Below are 27,317 nucleotides of genomic sequence, written 5' to 3' on the forward strand. Positions count from 1 at the left end.
TTTTAATATCTTACCAACCAGTTATGTCACAGTACAGTTAAAACGGTGTGGTATAAATAAAGATAAACACCTGAGCATGGCTTACTTTATTAAAGGTTTTAAGTAACACACATTTTGCAGTGATGCTGGAATCAAAGGTTTCAGTTTGACCTAGATAACAAAAGAAAACAGTGGTGCATCCCACCCTTAAAACACACTTGCTGTAAAAATGAATGCGATGGATGTTGTGCAGGCGATTGTCATCAAAATCACAGGATAAATGTAATCAAAACCAATCCGTGGTTGCCATAACTGATCTTTAAGGTTACAGGGAAAGTTTATGGTTGAGGAGCAGCATTATTAGTCTTACAGAGAGGAAAATGTGCATCTTAGGAGAAAATATTGACATCAAGCTATTATATTGAAGAGGGTGGTTTTGAAATGCTTGTAATTACACTTCCCTATTAGGACATCCTTATAAAGAGCTCCAAAAAAGCACGAGAAAAAATCTAAAATCAAACCCACAAAACAATCACACCTCACAAAAGATGGACCTGAACCAGTAAATTCATATGGCACAATTTCCCTTCGTTATTAACACTGTGTCCTTCATTAGCATATACCAACGCATCATCACTACAGCTAGTGGTCAAGTCACAAGGCCAACTCGCCGAATGCCCCTTTAAGAAAGAACCCACTGTAACATGCCATATCACTTCATTTGAAAGTAAAAGCACAATAAACAATACATCTGTCAGCACAGAAATCTCCATAAATATAATAAGACAACTGAACATCAGTCAAGAGGGAAGACTTCCTGAGGAGCAGAAAGGTGAGGGCTGCATGTACACACTTGGCTAAGCTAAACTGAAGTTTCCCCGCATTCATGACACAATACATGTGAAACGAGTAAACACTTTTCCAACAGCACCTATTACCCCAGCCTGCAAAAATAAAATACAATAAATAATCATAAAAAAGAAAATTAAATAATAACTTCCAGTCATTCATGTAGTAGACAATCTCAGTTGAACACATGGAGGACACACTTGCACACACTCACTTAAAATACTTCCCAATCCTCCCAGTCACACACACACATGAATTCCTTCACTACAGGAGACCCAACAGTATAAAACTCAACAGCTGATATGGGCAAGCCAGCGCCCTTCACATCATGGAAAGTTTCATTACAGTACGTTACAATGTAAGGACATTTTCAAATAAAAGAGCTATCGAGGCGGCTTTGGACCTAAAAGGGAGCGGAAAATTGGGAGAAACAATTACCAAAACAACAACAGCATCAGTAGGAATTTGATGTTATAGAGTGGTTTTCCCTGTAACTGTACTCTCCGTGGTAGTAAACTCGTCTTCACAGAGTAAATGAACGTTCATCATGATACTATGTCAAAATGTGTTCAGTAGCTTCATTATTTTCACATCTTTTTTTTTCTTCATCACACCCTTTTTTTTTTCTTCATCTTGATGAATCCTGTTCATCATCCTTTTTTTTTTAAATTCATATTTTCTTCATAGAAAACACCTAAGTACCAGCTTGGTTCCTTCACAGTTCGTTATAGTGCAATGAGAACTTGCGCTCCCCCTGCTGGCGAGAGGAAAAACTGCCATCAGCGCCTCATGTCTTTCCCAGAACGTTTGACCTGGGAGGGAGAATAAAGATGCTGAATGAGCGATTCTCGCAGATTTACGGTTATTTAACATGCTTACGTAGTAGTCAATTATCCTTAAATAATTTTTAAGAAAAAAGGGAAAGTTTGCACGGGAGTGGATTTTCGTCTGTCTGTTTTGTATTTATTGGTACAAACGTACAGAAAGAAAAAAACGTGAAAATGCCTCAATGCATTCAAGTTAGGTGATCTTAGCGAGTGGCAACCTAAGATGGCCGCCGCTGGCTTCACTTTTCGCAACAGCGGCATTAGCAGTCCAGGTTATTATATTTATTCGGACGATCCGCCATGTTTTTCCGCGTGGACTAACTGACTCCTTCTTTTCATTTGGGTTTTTCCTGTGTAAATAATTTGCTCGCCACCTCCAGCCTGAGCCACTGATATCGCTCATTTGAGCTCGGCAGCAACGCATTTTAACTGCAGTTGCAGTGTGGCGCCCTTAGGGAGGCGCTATATCAACAGCAGTGCACCGGAAAGACCTGAAGCAACAACCGAAGAAGAAACAGCTTTCAGCCGTTGCACACGCCCATTTCCTGGTTGTGAGGCAGAGGTGGCGCGCTCCAGCCATCAAACACAGTATATAAACATAAAAGTGTTTTACAACAACGCTGAACTATATTTACAATTTAATATGCAATAGTGGATGAATTTTTAATGATTGTAGAAAAAAAAAGCAAAAATTAATGGCACTTTGTATTCATATCATTTCTAGTCCCTGATCGTAAAATGGCCGATAATGGCCGCCGCGAGTACCGATACCTTAAAATAAAGGATGATACCACCTCTGCCTGATTTTGAGCCAGGAAATACTGCTTACCCCAAACTGTTTAAGTGAAAAATAAATAAATAAATAAATAATAAATATAATTATTTCTACTTCTATTGCGGTGAATGTTGCTCATAAGTTATATGCCAGAGGCCCTCTTTACTGCCTCCTATAGTCTGGGAGAAGAGTAGGAAAGGCTGCAATCTGACAATGAACTAGAAGAAGGTGACAAAGAAGAAGAACTCCTCCAGAACTGCGACACGTGAGTACATCACATTTTTAATATTTAATTTGAGTCGCTTAATAAAGTTTTTTTTATTAAGAAAAAAATTATTTCACCACTCAACAGTTACTCCCTCATGATAATGATGATGACAGACTGACGAGCTAATTAAATTTATTGACGGTCCTAAAATAGTGACGGATTGACTATGACAGATGGCTGTCCCGGTCGTTGGCGAATGATGTAATGTCAAAATGAATTGACACGCCCACCTGTGCAAAAATACACACATTTATGGCATGTATAGTTCCAAGATGACAACAATGTTCCTTGATTTAACACACTAGTAAATCCCGGTCATCAAATTTTAAGGGGAATGACAATACGGTATTTGATTTGACTGACACTTACCTGAGAGCTTTCCACCTGTCCTTTTCAACCTGGTTCTCTGGACTCTCACTTTCATAGGATGCAAGGTAGAGTCCTGCCAAGAAGCATTTTATTTGACATTTGAATTAAAATTGTCATCTAATGAGCTCCAATAAAAGAGTTATGTCCAAATTTGATCTTGAAATATAATAATGCTCAGATTTAATTGACATTGCAATGCTGGCAAATATTTCTAATATTTTGCTTCCTTTAACTAAAATATTAGAAGCACCTTCTGATTTGATGGTTGCAGGCTCACACCATTTGCAAAGTGCCACCACAATAATCAACATTATTAACTCATTCACTGCCATGAATTCATAAAAAAAAAAATATATATATATATATACATATATAAAAAAATTTGGGCGACAGGTGATTACATTTTTTAATTGTAATTAATCGCATGACTTCACTAGTTAACTCACGATTAACCACAAATTTTATATCTGTTCTAAATGTACAATAAAAAATATTCTAGGTTTTCCTACTCTTGTTAACAAAAGTGGAAAAAAATGTTAAACTAATAGAAATAGTTGAAATAAATTTTTGACGTTTATAGCTGTCAATGGCAATGAATGAATACAAAAAAAAGAAAGAAAACATTGTAAAAAATCTAGGGCGTCAGGCGATTAATTTTTTTTTAGCGTAATTAATCGCATGACTTCACTAGTTAACTCACAATTAATCACACATTTTATATCTGTTCTAAATGTACAATAAAAAAAATTCTAGGTTTTCATACTCTTGTTAACAAAAGTGGGAAAAAATGTGAAACTAATAGAAATAGTTCAAATGAATGTTGACGTCTATAGCCGTCAATGGCAGTGAACGAGTTAAAGAAAAAAAACAACCACAACTAACCATCCTCACTGAAGATGGGAGCGGTGTGGAGGTAATGTAGAATGGCCTGATCCTCCTCAAACGGACACTCCACCTGCTTCCAGATCATGAATTCCCCAACTTGCCTGCCCAGCTCCACAAATTTCTAAAACAAGTTCAACTTATTTTCAGAAACAAAAGAGAATGTTTTCCCCTACGGTGGTCACAATAAAACAGTATCTCGCCCACCTCAAAGTTGACGTGGCCGTTGGGAAGTCGATTGGCGCATCCTTCATTCAGGAAGTAAATATCTTTAATGAGAAGGCTGAAGAAGGGGATCACAATCTGAGGGGGAAAACGAAAGTGAGGGAAAAGCAAGACGAAGAGCCAGAGAAGCGGCGGGACAACAAGATGGGCCACCTTTTCTCTGTTGCTGTTGGCCATCCGAGAGCGATGGGCGGCGCCCCTCAGGGCGGTCCTGTAGTTGTAAAAGTTCCCTGTAGGATCCATTTGATGCTGTCAAGGGAAAGCGCGAGATATAAACAAATACACAGATGGGTGAGAATGGTAATATGTTTTCAGTTCTAAAGCTAAATCCATACTAATGTTATATTCTTTCAGTTTCCTTTCTTTTCTTTGATCCTTCCTCGGGTCTCCTGACAACCTCAAGAGTTAATGAGTACACACGCACGCACACATGCACACACACCTACACACGCACATACAAAATAAAAAGTAAAAAAATAAATACAAATAAAATAAAAATACCGAATGAACAATACTGAGCTCTCTCAAAAATGGAAAAAATAAATAAATAATAATGTTCTATTCTGGTCTTGTGTGGTTTATAATAATAGTTCCAAGTAACCAAACACTTTGGAGTCGTCCATTTGTGGCAATAAACGTGGCTCGTATTTTATTCGTACATTCTACTTTTGGCTATTACTTTGTATTTGTCGCTTAGTGAACAGTATTTTCTTACCTCCAAAATGAAGAACTTAGCTGTCTTGGCCTTGCCCCAGGTCTTCTTCAGTCTCGACACAGGACTCATATTCATACCAGCTATGGGGGGGGGGGGGGGGGGGCATATTTGAATTATTAATGTCATGCGATGCCTTGACATTCAATCAAGCATAATGTTAATGGACTCACATATGATAGCCATGAGTGAGTTGAAGTTTCCGATGTTGAAACACTCTCTGGCCACGTCGATAAAAAACTCGATCACCAGGGCCCTCTGCTTCTTTTTTGCAGGCTGTAATCGACAATAAACAACCAGAATAAGGACAGAGAGAAATGGATCAGCCTGTTCATTATTTTGTGGAACCTCTAATGAGGTGTTTCTTTTACTAAAGGTCAAACGCCTTGCTTGAAATGAGTGGGAGTTCGCTAAGGAACCAAACAGTAAATGCTCAAATCAGAGCAAAGTGATTTGGTCTTAAAAAAAAAAGAAGGAAATTTAGATCTGTTAATAAAAATGAAAGAAAATTGCATTGGGAAAAGATATGCATACACAGAGTAACCATTAGAGGGCACTCACGATTCATAACAATTTTACTGCTACTCATTGCAGCAAAGTAACCGTCTTTCAAATTTAAACTGATCAGACATTTAATATAAACAATTTGTAATACCGGGCTTTTTTTTTTTTTTTACAAAATGTAATTGCTTTGAATTGCGTTATATAACACATTAAACAAAAACATAATTTTACACCTTGAACTTAAAGAAGAAGAAGACTTTTTCTGTCACAAATAAATCTGTTAGTGCGCACTTCTCCTTTGCCGATCATCTCACAGGTGCGGCATAGCAAAATACTGATTAGACTGCATGATTATTGCACCTGTGTCTTTAGCCACCTGCAGTGAAAGGCCACTCTAAAATGTGCACATATTTACATTTTTGTTCCGTACAAGCGCACCCATATCCACGACTCACCATGCAGATCTCAGTCGCTACCAGATAGCACAGCCTGTTGAACCACCTGACATACGCCTCCAGGTTGGAGGTTTTCTTCTGGTCACTGAAGCACGACTGTTGCTGATGCGCACACACGCACACACACAAACAAGCAAATACAAGTGAATAACGGAAATGCTTCCATTGGGAATTGCTCTAATGGTAATTAGCTTCCTGTCTACAAGATGACCCCTTGCGCGAGCGTAAATGACAAAAGCAGCAGCAGGCCGAGAGCATCTGTAACACGATCGATGGCGCGAGGAAGACCATACGGCACTTTGGAGACGCTGAGCAAATGCAAAAGAAAAGCCCAGCATTGTTCAACACAACATTGCAAAATGACACTGTGCTTGTTGTGACCCTCAATGTGTTTGTGCATGAATCTAAATAGCCACACTATGGAGGACCAAAAATGCCAAAATAAAAAAAGAAATAAATAAAAGTGAAAATAAAAACAGATTAAAAAAAATTGTAATTAAAAAAATAAAATAAAATAAAAATTATATATATATATATATATATAGGGGTGCACATACAAATCGATTCTCATAAGAATCGCGATTCTCATTTAGTACGATTCAGAATCGATTTTAAATGTTCCAAAATCGATTTTATTTTAATTATTTTATACTGTCTTGCCTTTGTTTGTGTGTGCCTTTATTGGGAGCGCTGTTCATGTTGTACTCGATTTGGCCACTTAGGGGCAGTGTGGTTCCACGAGGTCTGATACACTGTCACGATGCAGCGTGGAGACGTTCTTTAGAGTGATAAAAGTGCCGCGAGTAGCATTAGCGAGTCAGACTGGAGTAGATCATTACGATTCTTTGCACATCTATAAATTGAAGCAAAAATCATTGTCAATCAAATCATTTTGAATCAAAAATCGTTCTTAACCGAAAATCGATTCTGAATTGAATCGCAGACCCAAAAATCGGAATCAAATCGAATTGTGAGACATTCAAAGATTCCCACCCCTTATATATATATATATATATATATATATATATATATATATATAAAGTAAACATAAATACAAAACGAAAAATATAAATGTACAAATCTTGGAATATAAAAATAAATGTTGAAATAAATACAAAAATAAATATATAAATAGAATTAAATGCCAATCAATAAATAAAAACACTAATTTCCATTTTAATAAAATTTTTGAATTACAGTATATTTTTTATATCAGATTTTATTTTCACTTTTATTTATTTTGGGGGAAATTTTTGGTCCTCCATACCTCACAGCACAACATAAACATATTAATAAACTATAAATACGGATGACTTTATTTTTAGGGGTGTCCCGGTATAACTTTTCACTTCCGATATCATACCGATATTGCAGCCTAGAGTGCTGTCCAATACTGTATATGGATGCAGAACTAGCAAAACTAAAACCATATAATTATACAATTACAACTTGACAACCTACCCGGGTTCCATCAAGCGGGTCTTTTTGAACAAAAGCTTGAACAAACTCCTCTGGTCCAATTTGACTCAAATGTTCCTGGAAAACACACACAGACACACAGAAACGCATGAATAATTCTTTCATTTCAGTAATGGAAGTCAATCAATAAACGGAAGTAACGACGCATTGACGAGACTCACGGGAATTATGTTTCCTCAAATCGGTCGCACGATATTATCGTCTATTAAGATAATATTGTCAGAATCATAATTTGACCTTTTGACAGCTTGTGCAGCCTTCAAAATAAAATGTCGCCTACATGAAAATTGTTAGCTGTTATGTCTCAAGGAAATAAATGCAAATCATTGTCATGTCAAGTGTGAGTGTGTGTGGGAGAGAGTGAAGCTGTCACATCTAATACACTCACTGCAGTTCGTCCACGTAGTTTGCTGCCCCGGGGCCGCATGACTGACTTGGTTGGGGTGATGTCAGCGCTCAGACACGGGCCTATGCAACCGCCCACTTCACATAAACGCGCCCACAGGCACGTGCACGGATCGACGGGACTGCCTAAGCAACCATTGGTGTTCTTTTGCCGTGTAGTTTGTCTCGCCTGCTGTTAAACGACTTCCAAAATGGAGACCAACTATTTCCACTTACGTTCCTTACCTACGCTACACGTTGACGCTATCTCAAGGCTTGACCAACCTTGGCCTCGCGTCTCCGATCCCCCACCAGCCGTTTCTCCTCACCCATCCTCGTTATCGTCTCATTTCCTGACCTTTGTCCGACCCCCGGCCTCCCTCCCTCCCTCCATCCCTTCCCTCACCAGTTCCACGTGGGTGAGCTGCTGTGCCAGTGTGTAAGGGTCATTGCAGATGGAGAGCATGTCCTTCTGGACGGGCGGGGGCTTGGTCTTGAAGGCCACGAGCTTGTCGGAGATGTAGGAGGCATTGAGGGAGACCTTGATGATGCTCTTCTCCCCCTGACTCATCAAGGCCAGCCTTTGGCTCAGCTTCTGCAGAACCTGGTTTAAGGTTTTCCAGTAGGCCTGAGCAGAAGAAAAATGTGAGGAGCGATGAGTCAGAATCAGATTTATTGGCCAAATATGTCAAAGACACACAAGGAATTTGTCGTCACACTCACAACCTGTCAAGCGGGAGATAGAACAGAAAGCCTGCCGGTTCACAAATGAGTGTCCCAAATTTCTTAGAAGTTAACGCCTTTAGTCCTAAAGGAGTACTGCCAGAATATCAATTGACTGTATCACACAAATGACCAGGGTTGTCGGTATCTGCTGAATGTAACTGATTACTAAAGTAATTTGCAATCTAACTTTACTTATTACTTGCTTTAGAAAGTAACTAAGTTTAATTACAAGTTACTGTAGTAATCTGTTACATTCAGCAGACACCGACAACGATGGTCATTTGTGGTAATATGATACAATCAACTGATATGCTGTAATTAAACTTAGTTACTCTTCTCTTAAGCAAGTAATCAGTAAAGTTAGATTACAAATTACTTTAGTAATCAGTTACATTCAGCAGATACCGACAGCCCTGGTCATTTGTGTGATATTATGGCAGTACTCCTTTCGGAGTAAAGGGGTTAAAAAAGGATTAAAAGGAAGGGCTAACGGTTTGAGATACTGTACGCTATGGTTTGGTCATGTGCTACAATACTGACCTTTGAACTATAATACATTCATCCCTCACTATATTGCGGTTCCGTTTTTTGTGTCTTCACTGAATAACAGATGTTTTTTTTTTAAATCACACTTATAACCCTAAACCAAAAATGAAGATAAAATGCAATGTGTTCTACTGGAAAGCAGAACTCGCTTACACAACTGCACATGAACAGTAAATGACGTTAGCTCATTTGCCACAGCAGCAGTTAGAAAGAATTGTAATCCCCCCACAGGATAGACACAGCCGCTGGTGCACGTTCAATGGCTTTATTGAACAAATGATAACAAAATACAGCAAACGCAAGCACATTCTTCGACCTACCAATGGCCTCAACTGAAGTTTGTCACTCAACACCAGAGTGGCTAATGTTTAGCTAGTTTACAGCCAGCTAATTCTACATGCTCATTCACCGATTTTCACCTCAAACTAAAGGCCAGGCGCACATACAATATTGTCGTTTTCAAATTTACACCAGTGAAAGGGCTCAAGTAACAACCAATCACAGCTCAGCTTCAGAAAACAGGTGAGCTGTGATTGGTCATAACATGAGCCTTGAGCAACTGTGATGTCATTTTCAGTTGACAGCACGTGGCAAAATGGCCGCCCTCTGCGATGGATAAAAACTGATTTTGCTGCTTAATTCATAATACCAGAATACTGTCTTTAGACTAGCGTGGCTGCATCGAACATATTATTGTTGAGAACATGTTGGGTTTTATGAATAGTAAAAGACAACAAAAATTCGACTCATCTCACTAACAAGCCTCGTCATTTGCAACACAAAATATTTTCAATGATGTAACTCATATTTTGTGCAAATATGATTCATCCCTTCTTTTTCCGCACAGGCGTTTGCAGCGATGCGGTGAGTAAGTGTTTCGCTTTGCTCCTCCCTCCCTCCCTCCAAATTCTGCTCACAAAGGCCGTGAGGTCAGTGTGTCGTACAAATGAACGAACCATCACACACACAAATACGTGGCCGTAATTAGCAGCACGTTCATCACTGCCTTCTTTCTGCCCTCAAATCTACTTCCTCCATCTTCGCTGCTCTTTAGCTCAGAATCCTCTTCTACCTTTCCCCTCTGTCGTCAAGAACCCATCCCCCCGTGGCCGTCCATCCATCCGTCCGTCCGTCCTCCCCTGAGGCTGCACATACAACCACTCCTCTTAACGTCCTTCTTTCCTCTCAGCCCTGCCATGCAAGCATTGTGTAACACTGTGCCATGGCTACTCAACCTCACACTGACACAGTGGTAGTGATTTAGCAGAATTCATTTCCCCATCACTGCATTCCTTACTCGAGCTACACAGAACGTACGTGTTATGTAATGCTGTAGCTTGCTTCGAGTGTTGCGTCCATTCCCAAACATCCATCCGTTCTGAACCGCTTATCAGATATTGAAAAAATGTGTAATGACCTCATCGCAGGGAGCTATCCTGTGGATGATGTCTTTAAAGAGTCCAACCATTTTCTCCTCCTTAAAGTCAGAAGGGAACGTCTCTGTCCACTCGGTGAGCAGCTGCAGGATCTTGGGACCGAACTTGCGCACTTTTGCCTGTTGTTTGGATGACAACAATCGTTGAAGAAGTCATCTCGTTGCACACACGGCGAGGATGCGTGGTTTTAAAACATGGTGCGGCGCTCACCGTATCAAGTGGGCTCTGGTCCAGCTGCTGCTGCTTGATGCACAGCTCGCACACGCGGGCCAGGAGCTCCGGAGGAGGGATGAACAGACGGGCGCTCAGCAGGAACGTAAACACATAGGCTTTCTGTCAAAGGACAGAAGGAGACATTATTTGCCGTCGTGTCAACAAGTCCTGCGCCAAGGATGAAAGAAACATTTCAATTGTTCCGACTGTTGCGTGGCAAACGTCTCAGAACTTGAAGCGATCGCATTGTCAGGAAGACCGTCAAGCTAACCGTAGCAATGCTATGCATGACGGTAACAAACATGCCACCAATATGGTGAGGAGGCCAACCTCAAGTCAAAATCTTCCCAAATACAGTCATACGTGGATACAGGACATCAATGCTTTTATTTTGGAGTTGTTTGTGGCGGTCTGTGGTGGCTGACTTGTCTTGTCTTCCTGACTGAAGGACAGTTGGAGCCCAGTTTAAGTTTAAATTTGCCATCACAAACTGTTGGTGCCAACACATCATGTTTAATTGTTAATTAAGGAAACTTAAAATAAATAAATAAATAACTACGGTGACATTGTAAAATGTGGCACCTGTTCCAAGCGTTAGCGGCTAGTGGCTAGCACCTAGCCGCTAAGCGAGTGTCCCAGATAGGCTGGCAGGTCCGTCAAACTTCTTTTCAAAGCCAGTTTAAAAAGATGAAAATGACTCTTAAAAACGTTAACGTTGACAGCCTTGACACACCAAACCAGGCTTACTCAAAAGTGCTGTTTTAGCTGATTAAAATCAAACTAAAGGCTAGTTTAGTCATTATTAAGTGGAATGTGTTAGTTTGTGTATTCATAATTGTTCTATACCCAATCGTCTGAATACTTGATTATTCAATAGAATTTTCTGCAAGATATCCGAATACCAAAATATTCAATAGCTGCAACATTTTGGTGTCCAATATTGTACACAATGTTTAATTCTCTTTTGCTGTGTCATTTTTACAATAAACTCCATCTGGGAGTGACAAATAAACCGCCTGAATCAAGCAGGTTTTGCTTCTGATTTGTGGGTCCTCTTTTAGTTTCCTGTGATTTGATATTCTCTAATTTCTTGACAGTGGCAGTGAAAACAAGTGCTCAATAATACTTTAAAAGTGTGTATTTTAGTCAGTTGAACTGTATTTTTACAACATTAATATTTAAACAATAATAATGGCAATGACAGCATAAACTAATTGACACACTGATGGAAAGAACTGTGACGTTGAAAGGGAGAATTTTTTTGTTTGTTCCATTCGTGAAATAAGGCATCTTTTTTTTTCTCCTTTTTGCTTAGGTTCTTTGTTAGCAACGCACAAATCCTCATGAATGAATGCAAAAACAGGAGGTGTTGATCCCGGTTCCGATTATTCTTGGAGGTCAGCGCTCTACAAAGTGTCCTTTACCTCGGGGTAGTAGTCAGCAGTAGGCACGAGATTCTGGATGAGGGTTTCCAGTGAGGCGGAGCTGATGGGGGGCCCATCAGCCAGGCAAGCCGCAGGCCCCTGGCCCTCCTGTGCGGCCTCCTCCTCCTCCTCGTCAGGCTCAGCGCAGGCCAGATGGGGGCTGAAGCCACTAGGAGTGGTGAACATGGTGCCTGAGCACACAGTCTGGGGCATTCCTAGCTGGAATAGAACCAAATGCACATAAAAATAGATTGGCAGCAAAAAATAATAATAATAAAAAGGCAGAATGATGAACAGACAAGTAGGAGAAGAAGTACTGTGTACTGTATGATGCTCTGTGTTTGGTCCTCTATTTATCCTCTCAGCGCATCATCCACTTTTCACTTTTGTCGTCATCGGGGGACAGCGGGTACCCCCCCCCCCCCCCCCCCCGCCCGCCACAACAGCTGTGCCGTCTCCCACAAGACAGAACACCCAATGAAAATATGGGTCACTCAGTCGCCAAGGAAACCGGCTGTAAAATGAGTGCGTGGCCTCCATTTCCGCCCTGTATGTCTTTTGCTGTACGAAAGCATTGGGGTTACGCGCGTTAAAAATTCAACATGTTGCTTCCCTCGCTGGGCTGACACCGCACCGGAGCACTCAGTGAACTGTTGTGTAAGCTGAGAGCTCTGCACAGATACTATACAAACAGATGGTCTCGAGTTCCTCAAGGTGCAATTGAAAAAAAAAAAGAAGCTGACAGAAAGATCTTGAACAACATGTCAGATATTATTAAGATGATGACATGACTATTCATTCGCTTGTCTGTCAGCCAGGGGGCGGGGCATACAAATGACGCTTTGTTCCAAATAAAAAAAAATACTGTAAGGGACTCATCTTATCATTTGCTTTTGTAATAATGTGGAAGCACTGCAATGACAAGAATATTTTTGTGTGCAAAATTACTTAAAAGTCGGTTTTACACAATTGGATTTTGGAGCTGATTACCAAATACTGATCAGTGAACAAAAACATAAAAAAAGATAATTGATCACCAATCTTGACATTAGCCATTTGCGGGGGATTGGGCCGGCCAACGAACAGCAAAAATTAGCGTATAATTATAGCCCACTAAATGCATTGGGGGGAAAAAATTAAAAAAATTTAACCTTAAAGATTCTACCCAAAATGCTTATAAAATTTAATACTCGGAAAATTACTTAGAAACATTAGAACAGAATTGAAAACAAAATTTGACTGTATATGCTGAGAAACATTGGATTAAAATCGATAGCAGCACAGAATGTCCCTGGATTGTGTTTATTTTGCGGATAATTGCCTCCCATACCGCAAATACCGGGAAATAGCATGAACTGAGGCCAGCTGGACAGCGGCGACTAATCTAAAAACATATAAATAGACATAAACAACCCCGTGGAGAGAGCAAAGAGGCAACTCCAACGCCATGAAAGATTTCAGATCATCTGAAATACATCGTCGAAGTGGCAGCTGCCTCCACAGTGAAAATAATATGAGCGACTCGTGACTCGGTCGATGCTCCTGTTTTGGTTAGCAACAAGGTTGAGCTCAGCAGTTAGCTGTTTAAAGCTTGCCTCAACCATATCCTTGAGCAAAATACTGAACTGAGGTAACTGTGTAAAAGCACTTTAAGGGCCTCGATGGTAGAAAAGTGCCATACAGATTAAGCCCATTTCTCATCGCGGAAATTCCAAAGTACAAAACACAGTTACACACAAATAAACTCGAGGAAATGAAGATACTGATCAATTAAGCACACCCTCTTCTTCCTAGAAGAAATCCGAGAATGGCATTTTGTCATCCACGGGTGCCCTTCAATTCTCTTCAGCCACCTCAATAGAGCAGCATCCTGGCTGCCTGGGGTGAAAGGTCAATCGCTCACTGGCGCACATGTCTCCAGTTTCCTGTGAGATTGGCTCCGTTTCTCTTTGTTCCGCACCCCCGCCATTTCTTCTGAACTTCTTCATGCACGTGTAGACACCTCGACCCAAACACACACGGACAGGCAAACAAAAGGCTAAGGGGGATGGGTGGTCTTACCGGCTTTCGGAAACCAGCAACTTTATTTCTAGCTTTATGCCCATAGCTTCTAAAAATAAAAATAAAAAATAAAAATCACGTGCATGGTAAAATCGAAAACTGTCTGATGTGTTGCTTCATTTTGTGACGTTAGACTTGCAGTTTCAAATAAATCAAAGTAGGTCCCCATGTCATGCTTCCCTCTCAAAATATGATGTGTCACTATCTAAATTAGTTTCAGGAGTTGGTGGTGTCCTTGCAGTAACCTCCACTGGACTGCATCACCGCGGAGACGTGGCCTGATAAACGGTGAAGAAGGAAAAAAATCGAACTTGTCCGCGGTATACGTTAAGCCAAAAAGGGCAGAATGTGATTTCTTTTAAATACCCAACATCTATAAATCATTCCACGCAAAGCAAACCCTCACAGACAAAAAATATTTTTTTGTTGAGTGAGATTTATTCTACGTGCACACACTGTAAAAGACTTCCTGTATCATTAGAGATAATCTTCTATTTACTACGTACCAGCCTGCCTCCTCAACAGCAGCTGCCTGCTTGTGATTCACCACTGCGTCACAGCCATCCTGCAGCTACTTTCTCAAAGTCTGATCAGTCGGGCAGCCGCGCTACACGTGTAAAGCAATGTCTGCATGTGGATGACACATCGGGTCGCGCGCTGTACATTTACAAGCGCTACAAAATCAGCTATTAGAGATAAAAAGGGTTGAATACAAACTCTCGACAGCAAACTCTTCCATGTTGAAAAAGTAAAAAGACCGAAATATATCCTAATTAATTTCTGTATGTATTGTGAGCATGGTCAATGGCACTAGAAAATGTTTGAGAGCAGATTTTATAGTTCATTGGTAATAAATGTATCGTCTGAGAAGTTGATCAAACAATTTAGTCAGATATACATGGGTCACAACAAGCAAAAATCATCAGTAAAATGGAGGTTATGTTAAAAAAAAAAACACAAACACATTTACTTTACATGAACCAGTCTTCACATGCTATATTGAGGTTCATTGCTCACACTTATATTCCAGATTTTTAAGCAATTACTTTTTCTTTTCTTTTTTACACAGAATACTGGTAAGTACACAGCTTCTATGGTGGCACAGAGGGGGGGGGGGGGGGTATGTTTCTCATTAGGACGAGAAACTTTCTCACCCTCTCGAGAAACTTTTTCGTCCTAATGAGAAACTTTCTCACCCTTTCGAGAAACGTTCCTTTTCTAAGGAGAAAGTTTTCTCGTTTGAATGAGAAACCTTCTCGTTAGGATGACAAACGTCTTTACCTGCCACATGGAATACTTTCTCATCCTAAAAAGAAAATGTTTCGACGTAATGAGAAACATTTTTCAATAACCCCTCCCCCGTCAAATCATAGCATACTAGCAAGCATAGCGTTTCCCTTTATATGTTAGCATTAAGTCAGCGGGCTTCAATGAAATGTATTTCTTTCTTTCTTTCTTTCTTTCTTTCTTTCTTAACATTCGAGTGTTTAAATATACAAAGTTGAATCTTGTTTAGTTGAACATGCCAGTTTTAAATTAAAGTTCACCTGGGAGTGACATACACAGCTTGAATCAAGCACTCTACCAACTGCGCTAGCAAGAGTGAAAACTAGCGCTAACGAATACATTCAAAAGTGTATTTTGATAAGTTAAGCATGTTATGTGTTTAAAGCATAACTTTTGATTGATTTCCACCTACTACGGGGGGCGTCAGGGACTGGAACATACCCTTAGGATTGAACAGTTTTCACTCTATTTCTACTTTTGACAATGTTGTTATTCTTCCACTACGCTGCTTTCACAAATGTTTACTTCCAATGTGACCAAGCGGTCAGCCGCAGACACACTACTCTTTCTCAGTGGCTGTCACTTTGTATTAACACCACATGAAAACACAGAAAGAAACACACAGATAAGAACAGGTGAGCGTGGCGGTGTGAACTCTAACCCCTCCCTGGAAATCTCCATGGGCCAACCAAGCAGCCCCGCTCTCTGTCTAGACTGAGAGTGTCATTGTTCAAGCCCTTTACGGCGCGCATGGGAGCGTGCATGTGTTGTCTGAGCTTCAGTCGGGCTGTTATCTCGGCCATCGGGGGGGGGGGGGGGGATCTGCTCGCTTTGTTCGATTGTGATTAACACAATGGCGCTGTCTGGAGACAAGTCATTTTTCTATCAGCACTCTCAAGTGTCTAGTGGTGAGCGAGTAAAGCGGGGAGGTGTGTCGTACCCGTCGCAGTGTTGATGAAACAATGGCCTCAAACCTGAAGCTGTCAGACAGATTATAGTTACTCTTCTTTTGGTTTCACTGTCAACTGTGAAACCCGTTCCACCACACACACATACCTGCGTGTGTGCGCGCGTGTGTGAAAGGAGTAACTGGGTTAAAAGCAGCAGACTGAAGAGGCTTAGTCAGTTCAAATCGAAAGGCAAATCTGACCTTTGTCATTACGGAGTCGAAGGACAAAGGTAAAGCTCGAATGGGGGTAGATGGAGTACAGTGGCAGCTTTGTTACCAACCATGATCACTTTCAGGTATTTTTCTAGGGGAAAATACCGAAGGCTGCATATCAGCTTTATCTACAATTGTGAATTTTTGGGAGTCTGTGAAAAAGAATTTTGAGGTCATCACACTTAGAGTTGCACCCTATCAAAAAAATGTTTTTGCCCACAGTGACCATGATAGTCTCGTGAAAAATTTAATAGCCAAAAAGAAAAAACACACACACGTTCCATACACATGACAGACAAACAGACAATTCATATTTTCAGAATCAGAATCAGCTATATTGGCTAAGTATGGAAAAACACAAAAGCAAGTACAGTGGAACCTCAGAGTTTGAACGTCTCGGAACCCATAAAATTGAGTTGTTAGAAAATAACCCAAAGTTGGGTCAAGTAGAAGGTCGGTCCATTTTTTATTTTTAAACCCAGCATTTTTAAGGGGGCACCATTAGAGCCAAAGTACTGACCGTTGACAGTTTTGAAAATGATGCACACAGTCATCAAAAAATGTTACAATACGAATGGATATAAAAATAGATAAACCGATGGTAAAAAAAAAAAAAAAATCTAATAATGGTGTGGATCTTGATTAACTGTGTTCGGAATCAATCGAGGCAAAATGGAGTGCGCTTTTCTGCAACTTACACCAGCACATGACTCAATTCTCAAAGTGTAGCTGAGGAGTAAAACTAAGGAAATACTGTAATGCTTACCGGCGGCATTGAGGTGTCAGTTTCACAATACTTGATTATAAACAACAAACATCGCACACATGTTCCGCTTTCTGTTTATCAGCTGTGCAAATGACTTCCTGAAAAGCTCCACTATGACACACGCTCTCAATCATTTGCTCCACCAAAAATAAAAAATCATGTGGTTGTTTTGTTTTATAAATGACCTTATAGAACACAGAACTCCGAATTTAATCAGGTTTCCTACAGCGGCACAAAACCAGATTTAAAAGGTTCTTGCCCATGTTTTGTTTCCGCTAGTACTTCCTTATTCCTGGATGGGATACGTTTAGCTGCAAGAAGGAAGAGAAAACCGGAAAAAATTGTGCCTGTCGACGTGAATCTAGCATCCACGTGACCACTCCTTCAACACATGGCAATGCCCTCTATTTTGGGAGCGCGCTCTAAAAAAACGTGCTTCCTTGTGTCATTTCGGTCCTTCAAAAGTCTTCTTTGGAAAACCAAAGCTGTGCTTCCATAGAGCTGCAAGTTCCGACTCCGGTCCTGGCCCCACTCGCACGCCCCCTCTATTCACTTCCCTGTCAACATTCTGCTTCTCTATAGCGAGGCTTTTGTACCCCAAAGTGTATAGACGGAATGGTGATGCACACGCGAAACATATAATGCGCCCCATATGTTCAGCCAGCTCACCATTGTGGTCTGTGGTGTGTGTCTGAGGAGGAGCAAAACCCACAAACAAATGAGTTCATTGTGCCTTGGAGAAAAAAATAAACTTGCATGCACACTTGCACCCACACTGCAGCCCAACGTAGGGTTGAGTTACCGCAGAGGCATTTTAGCCCCGCCCCCTCCCCACCCATTCTCCTCCAAGGCTATGCTATGACACATGTTTGGGGGAATCACACTTATCAGGGACACCCCGAGTCACTTTATTGACACCTGTTCCTCAGCCACCGACCACTGGGGATTCTTGCCCACATCCCACCAAGCCAGCCTCATTCTTGAGCGAGTTTGGACACAGTTGTGTGCATGCATGCGGGTGGGTCATGTGTATGGGCTTGTAAAAAGGTAACTTAGTCACACCTTCGCTGTAAATGCAAACATCTTGCGCTACTATTCAGCTGGAGCGGAGGAGGGTGATATATCTTTTAGGCGCCACGCAAAGGCAAGCAGCAAGGATTGGAGGGCACCAGACGACCACCTTGTAAAAAAAAAAGCTTTCATTCTCTGTGTCAGTTTCTCTCATAGAGGACAATGTTGTGAAAATGATCCCCATTCATTAAAAATGAATGAAAACACTGTAATATATACTCCTGCCCTGCCAGTAGTTGGCGATACGAAGAAAGACTGAATGAAAAGCGTAGCAGGTCGCGTATCAAGAGGCCATGTTATGATGTAGGGATTGCGTATCCAGTCGAATACAAATATTTCGAGAGCACGTTTAAAAATGACACATTTGGCAAAAGTGCCGTACCAATTATTTGAAACATATAAACGAATGGGATCACAATGGATATTAAAAGTATTCACACCCTTGTTGACCCATTTCTCCCAAAAACGTATAAATACGTCCTATTTTAAATGTTTTAAGTGTCCCAAAGACGTATTTATACGTTAATTTTTTTAATTATGCTAGAGCATACAGAAGGCTTTGATACAGCCTCTCAACTGCAAAGAACGGTTGAAGAAATGGTAGTTATTACACAAACGGCCAGCAGGTGCCAGAAGAGCAAAAGAGATCAAGCAGGGCCATGTTGAAAAAAATCTCCTTTACTCATATTTCCAAATAGATTTGTGAATAATGATGAAACTTAGCTATATTCTAATACTAATTGCTGCAAAACGGAAACAGATAGAAATATACTTTTTTTTTCCTGATGAAAGAAGAGACTCTAATCTTTCTTTTGGTAAGTTCCATGTTTTTATAGCAATAGAACACAATGTTCTGTGGGCCCTGCAAAAGCCGGCAAAATCCAGTAGAACAGCCGGGAGTGAAGGGGATTGCTTCAGTGAGAATGGCTGTAGAACAATTTAATTGGGTTCAGTGGGATTGCGATTCTATAGTTCGCTAGGCTTAGTTCGAAAGTGAGTTTTGCATTTTGCATACATATGAATGGGCATGTCAGTAGTGTAAATAACAATAAAAGACGATTCAATTAAAAACTAATTTGTCATTGAAGATGATAAAAAAAAAAGTTAAATGACTAAAAAACTGCACACCATAGTAAGAAGTAAATAAACAAAGCTGACTAGTCTCTAAGGATGGGCCGGAAAACAACAAGGAGAAGAAGTTTGTTTCAAATTTGACTTGAAGTGGACTGAAGCTGAAACACACGCAAAATAATCAACCTAACAGAAAGCTTACCATTATACAACCTGCCGACACCACTTGAAAACCACTCTACATGTAAGAAATTACACTTTTCTCTTTTTGGTGGGCTTATAATGACACTCTGAAATGAATTGGGAGTGTCTGACATTTGCTGTGCATCATATTTACACATAATTGCAGTTGAGATGAGATATACTCTTAGCGGCGACGGAGCTTAGCTGTGAGTGTCCCAAATCTGCCATTCACAATGGACATAAATCTTTAAAAAAAAAGAGGCAAGTACCAACATTCTTACAAAGATTCCAATCTCCACAGGACAGGAGGGGAATTTTCTCTCTAAATATCAACATTTACTCCCACTTAACTCATTCACTGCCATTGACGGCTATAAAAGTAAAAAATTCATTTGAACTATTTCTATTAGTTAATTTTTTTTATGAAAACCTAGAAACAAATGTTTTGTACATTTAGAAGAGATAAAAATTAGTGATTAATCGTGAGTTAACTAGTAAAGTCATGCGATTAATTCCGATTAAACATTTGAATCAACTTTTTTATTTTTTTTATAATTTATTCTTCTTCTTTTTGATAATTTTCATTATGTTTTGTTATTTTTAATAATCTTTTCTTTTTAAAAACAAAAACAAAAGATTATTAAAAATTAGGGCCGTCAGGTGATTAACATTTTTAATCGTAATTAATCGCATGACTTCTCAAGTTAACTCACGATTAATCACAAATTTCATATCTGTTCTAAATGTACAAAGATTTGTTTCTAGGTTTTCATACTCTTGTTAACAAAAGTGGGAAAAAAATGTTAAACTAATAAAAATTGTTCAAATTAATTGTTGACGTCAATGGCACTGAATGAGTTAAGGGCTCGTCAACGAAAGAACGAGGACAAAAACAAGAGTGGATCAAACACTGAATCAAATGCATGCATAATACCTCAAATTCTTTCAAGGGCTCGTCTTAAAGAGCCTACTCATGTACGCGCAGACAAACACAGCAAACGTGTGCAACGTGTTGCCGCCACGCTAACAGATGCAAATCTCATCATCAGACGTCTACTGGAGTCATCACGGCTGTCTCCTCTCATGCAGATGAGATATCTATCTGCTCATTAGGACCAGCGCGGGCAGATGTCGCGCACCGTATCGCTACGGATGTATGATGGCCATGCGCCATAATTAGTGCTGGGGGAATACACAATCCGCTCTGAACGTAATTCTTGCCTCGTATACACTAATGTGATTAGAGAAAGCACTATCATTAGTCGGCTCAAACTAACAAATCATTCTTTACCTTAACTGTCTACAAATCTATTAAAAGACTGATTTCATGATTGAATTTTGAATGTTATAATTGACCATGGAATAAAAGTCAAAAATCTAAAGTCATTGATGGAATGATAATGAGCAAAAATACTGCGGCATCATGTATTAAAATTACAGCGCTAAATAAAAAAAAATTGGGGGGATAAATTGAAGAAAATACATTGTTACCCTTCATTTTAAACAAAATACAATATATTTGGAACCAAAGAAATGTACGTGTTGAGTTTAATTAAATAAATAAATGTAGGGCTGTGCAATTAATCAACATTCAATTACAATTTCAATTATTATACTCCACAATTACAAAATCAGCATAATCGTGAAAAAAGATTATTAATACTCTTTTTTTATTTGCTCCTTTAAAAAAGTTTTTTAAGTTATCCAAAAGGAACTTGCATAATTATAGTTTTTCAAATAATTTAATTTGTCTTAATAATTACGTTAAACATTGTCTTGTTTTGTACCAAAAAATAAATGATCGTCCTAATCGTGATTTCAATTATTACCAAAATAATCATGATTAATATTTTCTTCATAATCGAACATCCCTAAATAAATGTTAATATTCTTGTTCTGTTTTAATTCTTCGTAGTAGTCACAGACCTGTGTGCTACTCATGCGGTCTTAGGCTAACAAGTACCAGCTGGCACCATTTTAATTAGGATAATGCACATTAAATCATAGGCCTCAAACTCAGATCCTCATCCAGCATATTTTGGATGTTTCTATCTGCCAACACACCTGAATCAAATTATTAGGATCATGATCAGGTTCCACAGAGCTTGCTGGTGAGCTGATCTGTTCAATCAGGTGTGTTGGAGGAGAGAAACCTGCTCCCTTCGAGGACCGGAGTTTGACAAAGGGATCAGTGTTTGCACATTGTGTTTTTTTCGTCATGCTCCTTCCCTCCTCTTCCTCTGTGCATAACTGCTCACCCCTCCCCTTCCTGCTCGCCGAGAAGACAGTTCATTGGAGGCAATAAACTTCAAAGAGGCGTCTCGTTTACTCAACTCTGCAAGCAGCCAATCATATTTTGCTCTGCTAGCAGTTGTTGAAACCTTGCTTTTTTCCAAAACCACAATAAACCCTTATCTATATATGAGATGTCGCAAGATGCTGGGAAAATAGAAGAGTCCGCGAAGACGCAATCGGCTCCATTGCTTTTTCGACCCAGCCAGTCCATGTGTGTCAATAGCCATGCGGCGGTGCCAATGCCCGCTCCTACTGTGTGTGCGCGTGAAGCGTTACCATGGAGTCAAGGCTCCCGTTGGGAGGTAATTAGACGCCTGTTGAACTCCCCACTGTGGCTCCCCCACTTCCCTCTTTGTCAAAATTCCTTTTTGTCCCCGATTTGTCAGCCCTATATGGAGGCACATGACTCTTTTGACAGAGCGACTCTGCTCCACAAGTTCAGCAGTCTGAAAATGTCACGTGAGGCTCTGTCAGGTGCACCGTCAAAATGCTTCTGTCCTCTTTTCTAACCATCAATCCATTTTCTAGGCTGTTTATCCTGTTCAGGGCCGCAGCGGGCTAGTGACTTCCAGCTGACTTTGGGGCCACCTGTCAATCAAAAGTAGAATTGAGAGGGAAATGACAACGCACCCCCCCCCCCCCCCCTGCCGATCCCCTACATAATCTGGTTTGTCAAACTGAGGTGTTTCCCCATTGGGCAAGAACACTTGGAAGATGTTTTGACAACGAGATGAAAATGCACACTCGGCATTTTTTGTTGTATTTGTCGCCATATATAGTATCAACTTCCTTTTCGTATTGCGCAACTTCCCCCGCAGGAGACCTCATGAAAATATTTCAGTTCCTGTCAGAGGCACTATTTGGATTACAAGTATTGCAACACTTGGCCATGGAAAGATGATATTTAAAATAACAGGTCATGATTGCGCACCAATTTCCAGGCGTGGCCAATATACACACGCTTAATCCAGCTGTTTCATTCATAGAAATTGATTAATCAGGCCTGAAAAATGAGATGATGTAATTGAAAGCGAATTGTTGCCGTGTTACTGTCTCAGATGCTCCGCTAGCATAGCAACAGAGCTGGCTCACATGCAAAATAATAAACAATAGTTTTATTGTCTAGATGTATGCAGATCTTAATGGATGGATCGGATCGGAAGATATTTTGCATTTATTAAAAATTGGTGATAATTTGCTGATCAATCTTTTTTTTTTCAATTATTCTACCATATTTTTAAAAAAAATCTTGGTTTTTTTCACCAATTTTCTATAAATTCAACATGTTTTGGAGAATTTTTTTTAGGATTTAAGTATTTTTTCCCCCCTAATGCATTTCAATGGGTGTCAATTATAGACAAATTTTGGCTACATGTGGCCAAGCCCCTACAAATTGTTTAAATAGATATATTGGTCCAACTTATAATCGGATCCGTGATCGTTTTTATTCGCTGATCGGCTCCAAATTCCTGATTGTCTGTGTAAAATCAAAAAAAAAAGAAGTTCTATAGCACTAGGATAAAAATCTTAGCACAGCACTAATTGCAAATATGGTAAGCGGTTTCGGAAGATGGATGGATGGAATTGCATCGTTCCCTCCATTTTTCATCGTGCTTGTCCTCATTACAAATATGCTGTGCCGTCCCCAGCTGTCTATAAGCGAGAGACGAGGAACACCTTGTACTACTTTGCAGCCAATCGCAGCACGACAGATTAATTAATTGATTAAGAGGATGTCCAAGATCCTTCGGGATCGTACCACTCGCCTGTATATGCCGTTTCCTATATTGCTGTTTTGATTGCTTTGCCTCACGACCATGATAGAATTATCTCACGTCTGTGGAATGGTGAATTGGAATTTCTGCACTGACGCACGCCGTAAACCTTGTGGCGGCGATAAAGCTGTCATTGCAAGCGGACGGCTGTGTCTCCAACCCCAGACAGGAAAACAGACCCTGCCCTCTTCTTACACAAACACTAAGAGGCCTTTCCTCTTGTTAGACCTGTCTCATACTCTGATTAACTCAGCACACCTGGTCTTATCTACAAAGGCAAAGTCAAGTTGCGGGGAACAACATATTGCTGCCTCTGTCTGTACCTGCACGCTTGTTGTGACTCATGCACTCGTAGGAGGAAGTCGTTCACGTCACTCAAATAAAATGCTCGTCCCCAAAAATATTTGGTGGTCCTTTTTTTTTTATTTTTTACATGCATCAGAGGCCAATTACTGTCTATATCGGTGTTGGTGAGCACTTCTCCTTTGCCAAGGTAATCCATCCACCCCACAGGTGTGACATGTCAAGATGCTCCGTTGTGTGCTGTTTGTAAACTCACACCCAGGCTTGGGGAGTAACGGAATACACGTGCCGTCGTCACGTAATCAGATTGCAAAATTTTTTTAACTGGATCCCATTACAGTTACAGGAAAAAACATGTAATCAGATTACAGGTACATTTATTTAAAATGGGGATTACTTTGAGGGATTACAATTTCTACGATGAGAGAGAGTGCGAAAGAGGGCGAGGGAGACAGAGCGAGAGAGAGCGTTGCTACATGTCGGGGAGGTGGGAACGAACAAACTGAAAGCTTCACGGCCGGGAGGAGGAAATGGTGACCGGTATTCACTGGAACTTACTCGGAGCGAAAGTTTGAGCTGAGAGTCCAGCGGCATGCTACGCGCTGTAGCTTCTTGCTAGCTAGCCCGCTAGCCCGCTAGCCCACAACCATAATGTGAGTTGCACCTTAAACATCATACACAACATCTACGCGGCTAAACTTGTGACGGGGATAAAAGTTCATTTTGCAGTTGATGTCACACATCGTCATCTATCGATCTATCAAACTGTGAGGTGTGGTTGCTTTTAGTGACAGTTCGAAAACAGCATATGGCCTTCAATCAATCAATCAATCAATCAATCAGTCAATCAATAGCCTACATGCTTTTTCATTACACAAGGATTTTTGCTATTTGTGGTGATATTTATTTTTATTTTGTCTTCATGAGCATACTCAGTATTGGAGTAATCCCAAAGTAATCCAGTTACATTACTTTAATATTATGGTACTTGGACTACATTTTTTTTAGCAGGTAACTGTAATGGATTACATTTGAAAAGTAACCCTCCCAACCCAGCTCACATCGTTGTATGTTGTAAATAATCCCTTTGCTGCAAATTGCTTCTCCGTCTCATCACTAAAATATTACACTTGTATAGCATGCAATAAAAAGTACCAGCCACTCGGAAAAGCGTTTTTTTTTTTGACAACTGCTCTACGACTCTCAACAAATTGCACAACAATGCCAAGTTTCAGGAAGCGGCCCCTATAAAACCTCAATTGAATGGAACCGATTATTATCTTCCCTATCGTTGACTGTCACCATGTCATCACGAGTGTTGTGAAAAGGGCCAATACTTGTGGTGCACACTGCCAACATATCTCAGACACAAATTCTCAGGGTGGCATCCTCAACCGGAAGACGCTTTAAACGTCCACAAATGCGATGAGAAGCACCGAGAGCAGCCGAGGGTGTGGGAACGACGCACACAAGTGGCTTGACTGGTAAGATCAGCAAACCCGAGTAGTCTTCCTCCCGACCTAACTGGTTTGTGACAGAGCTCGCCTCGCACTTGCGCACCTTGCAGTAAGCTGCTAAAGACAGATAACAAATCCTTTTCAGCTTGCTTTGCCAAGCTGCTACATCAGTCAGCCTGGGGCTAAAAAAAAAGAAGAAAGAAAGAAAGAAAAAGGCTGCTTTAGAGCAACATTCAGATTTTTTCCCCCCATTTCTACTATATACATACATATACAATTTGGAGTTATTATTACATTATGATAGCCCTTGCATTGGTTCTGATGAGGCTGTGCAAGTGAATGCATGAGTTGACATGGATCGTATACTCACCACTAATTACAAAAAAGAACGTTTCCACTCTCGCGCAGTGTAATAGTTACAAGAACGATCGATGGCCACCATCTTTATCGTTACACAGTCCAATACTGTACCGCCACATGGTCACTCGGTCACCAAAGCCGGGTGCAGGGTCCCTTAAGACGTGCGCACACGCGCAATTAAGTGCAATTATTATACGGCAAGTAATCATATTTTTAGAGTAAACGCACTGGCCGAGGGCGTCAACTAATTTAATTACGTTTATAGTGATAATGTAAATATGTCTTCTTACCACCACTACACTGCAAGCCCCATTCTTGATCCGACGAGTGGCTGTCCGATGTAAGCACTAGTGGACCTCCAGATATCCCCCCAAATGTTGACGTCCACGCAGCACGATCACACTCCAAACAGGCAGCGCAGCGTGCGTGATTGATGTACGAGGAGAAAATGTTCCTCCTGCGTGGGGTAAGGTGAGAGAGAGAAAAAAAAAAACCCTGCCAGGTGGAGAGGAGGGCCACGGGAGGCGAGTTGACGCCGTGTCAAAGTGTTTCCCCAAAGGCGTGGCGACCGTCCTGCTCCGCGCCGAGATGAGACGCGATGGAGGTTATCAACACGTCCACACAGTGCAGGAGATGAGACACGAGAGGAGAGAAGTACTCGCAGTCGTCAAGTGCGGAGAATAATACGCGCAACTTCCGGTTCAGACTTTCAAAACAAAACTAGGACAGGATGACGACTTTAAAATCCACACTTAGTGTTCCTTTTTTTCAGACCATTTCGGGAGGTTTAGCCACATTGTAAATCTTTGACTAAAGCTTTGAATTATATAGGGACGACAATATCATCATAGTTACCAACCTTTATAATAAAGGCAAGGTCATTACAGGGGAAGTCCCCCCCAAAAAATATTTACAATAACATGTTTTATACAGCCCCACTAGTCTAAACGCGGTATTCTGATTAATATTGTGTTTGTGAAGCATGAATTAAGTAGCAAAATCCATCTCAGGAGGCGGCCATTTTGTACTTGCTGTCGACTGAAAGTGACATCGCAGTTGCCTAGGCTCAGGTAACAACCAATGACGACTCAGCTTGCCAACATCACAGGTCCAATCTCAGAAAACAGGTGAGCCGTGATTGGTCATTGCTTGAGCAACTGTGATGTCATTTTCAGTCAACAGCAAGTTGTAAAATGGCCGCCTCCTGAGATGGATAAAAACTGGTTGATTTTGCTGCTTGCTTGCACTAGTGTTGCACATACAACATATTATTGTAAAGATTAATTTTTTTACTTAAATACATCCATCCATCCATTTTCTTAACCGCTTCTCCTCACAAGGGTTGCGGGGGGCGCTGGAGCCTATCCCAGCTGGCTTCGGGCAGTAGGCGGGGTACACCCCGAACTGGCTGCCAGGCCAATCCAGGTACTTAAATACAAATATATCTTTATTGATATCAATACAAATATAGTC

General features: G+C 40.6%; 1 protein-coding gene across 1 annotated transcript; it reads right to left on the reverse strand.

Moving 5' to 3' along the window:
• Positions 1–71: 71 nt before the first annotated feature.
• On the reverse strand, positions 72–26,507 carry LOC147168510 (ras-GEF domain-containing family member 1C-like). Its single transcript, XM_086084230.1, has 14 exons — positions 26,135–26,507; positions 12,054–12,272; positions 10,627–10,749; positions 10,398–10,535; positions 8,115–8,336; positions 7,307–7,381; positions 5,846–5,947; positions 5,060–5,162; positions 4,890–4,969; positions 4,328–4,423; positions 4,157–4,252; positions 3,950–4,073; positions 3,068–3,140; positions 72–1,640 (listed from the first exon to the last, which is right to left on the reverse strand). Exons 2-14 carry the CDS (start codon positions 12,264–12,266, stop codon positions 1,616–1,618), a joined length of 1,470 nt encoding a protein of 489 aa, XP_085940356.1. The 5' UTR covers positions 12,267–12,272; positions 26,135–26,507; the 3' UTR covers positions 72–1,615.
• Between the last annotated feature and the right edge of the window lie 810 nt (positions 26,508–27,317).

Source organism: Leptonotus elevatus, chromosome 9 (genome assembly GCF_054856555.1).
Source record: "Leptonotus elevatus isolate MCC_2025b chromosome 9, RoL_Lele_1.0, whole genome shotgun sequence".
NCBI classification, from domain to species: Eukaryota; Metazoa; Chordata; class Actinopteri; order Syngnathiformes; family Syngnathidae; genus Leptonotus; species Leptonotus elevatus.

Excerpts from the sequence above, each read along its gene's own strand:
- LOC147168510 (XM_086084230.1), bottom strand. The coding sequence starts at position 12,266 with ATGCCCCAGACTGTGTGCTCAGGCACCATGTTCACCACTCCTAGTGGC. Across the intron at positions 8,337-10,397 it reads GGATAGCTCCCTGCGATGAG|GCCTACTGGAAAACCTTAAA; the intron begins GTCATTACACAT and ends TCTTCTGCTCAG. Across the intron at positions 3,141-3,949 it reads TCCCATCTTCAGTGAGGATG|GACTCTACCTTGCATCCTAT; the intron begins GTTAGTTGTGGT and ends GCTTCTTGGCAG.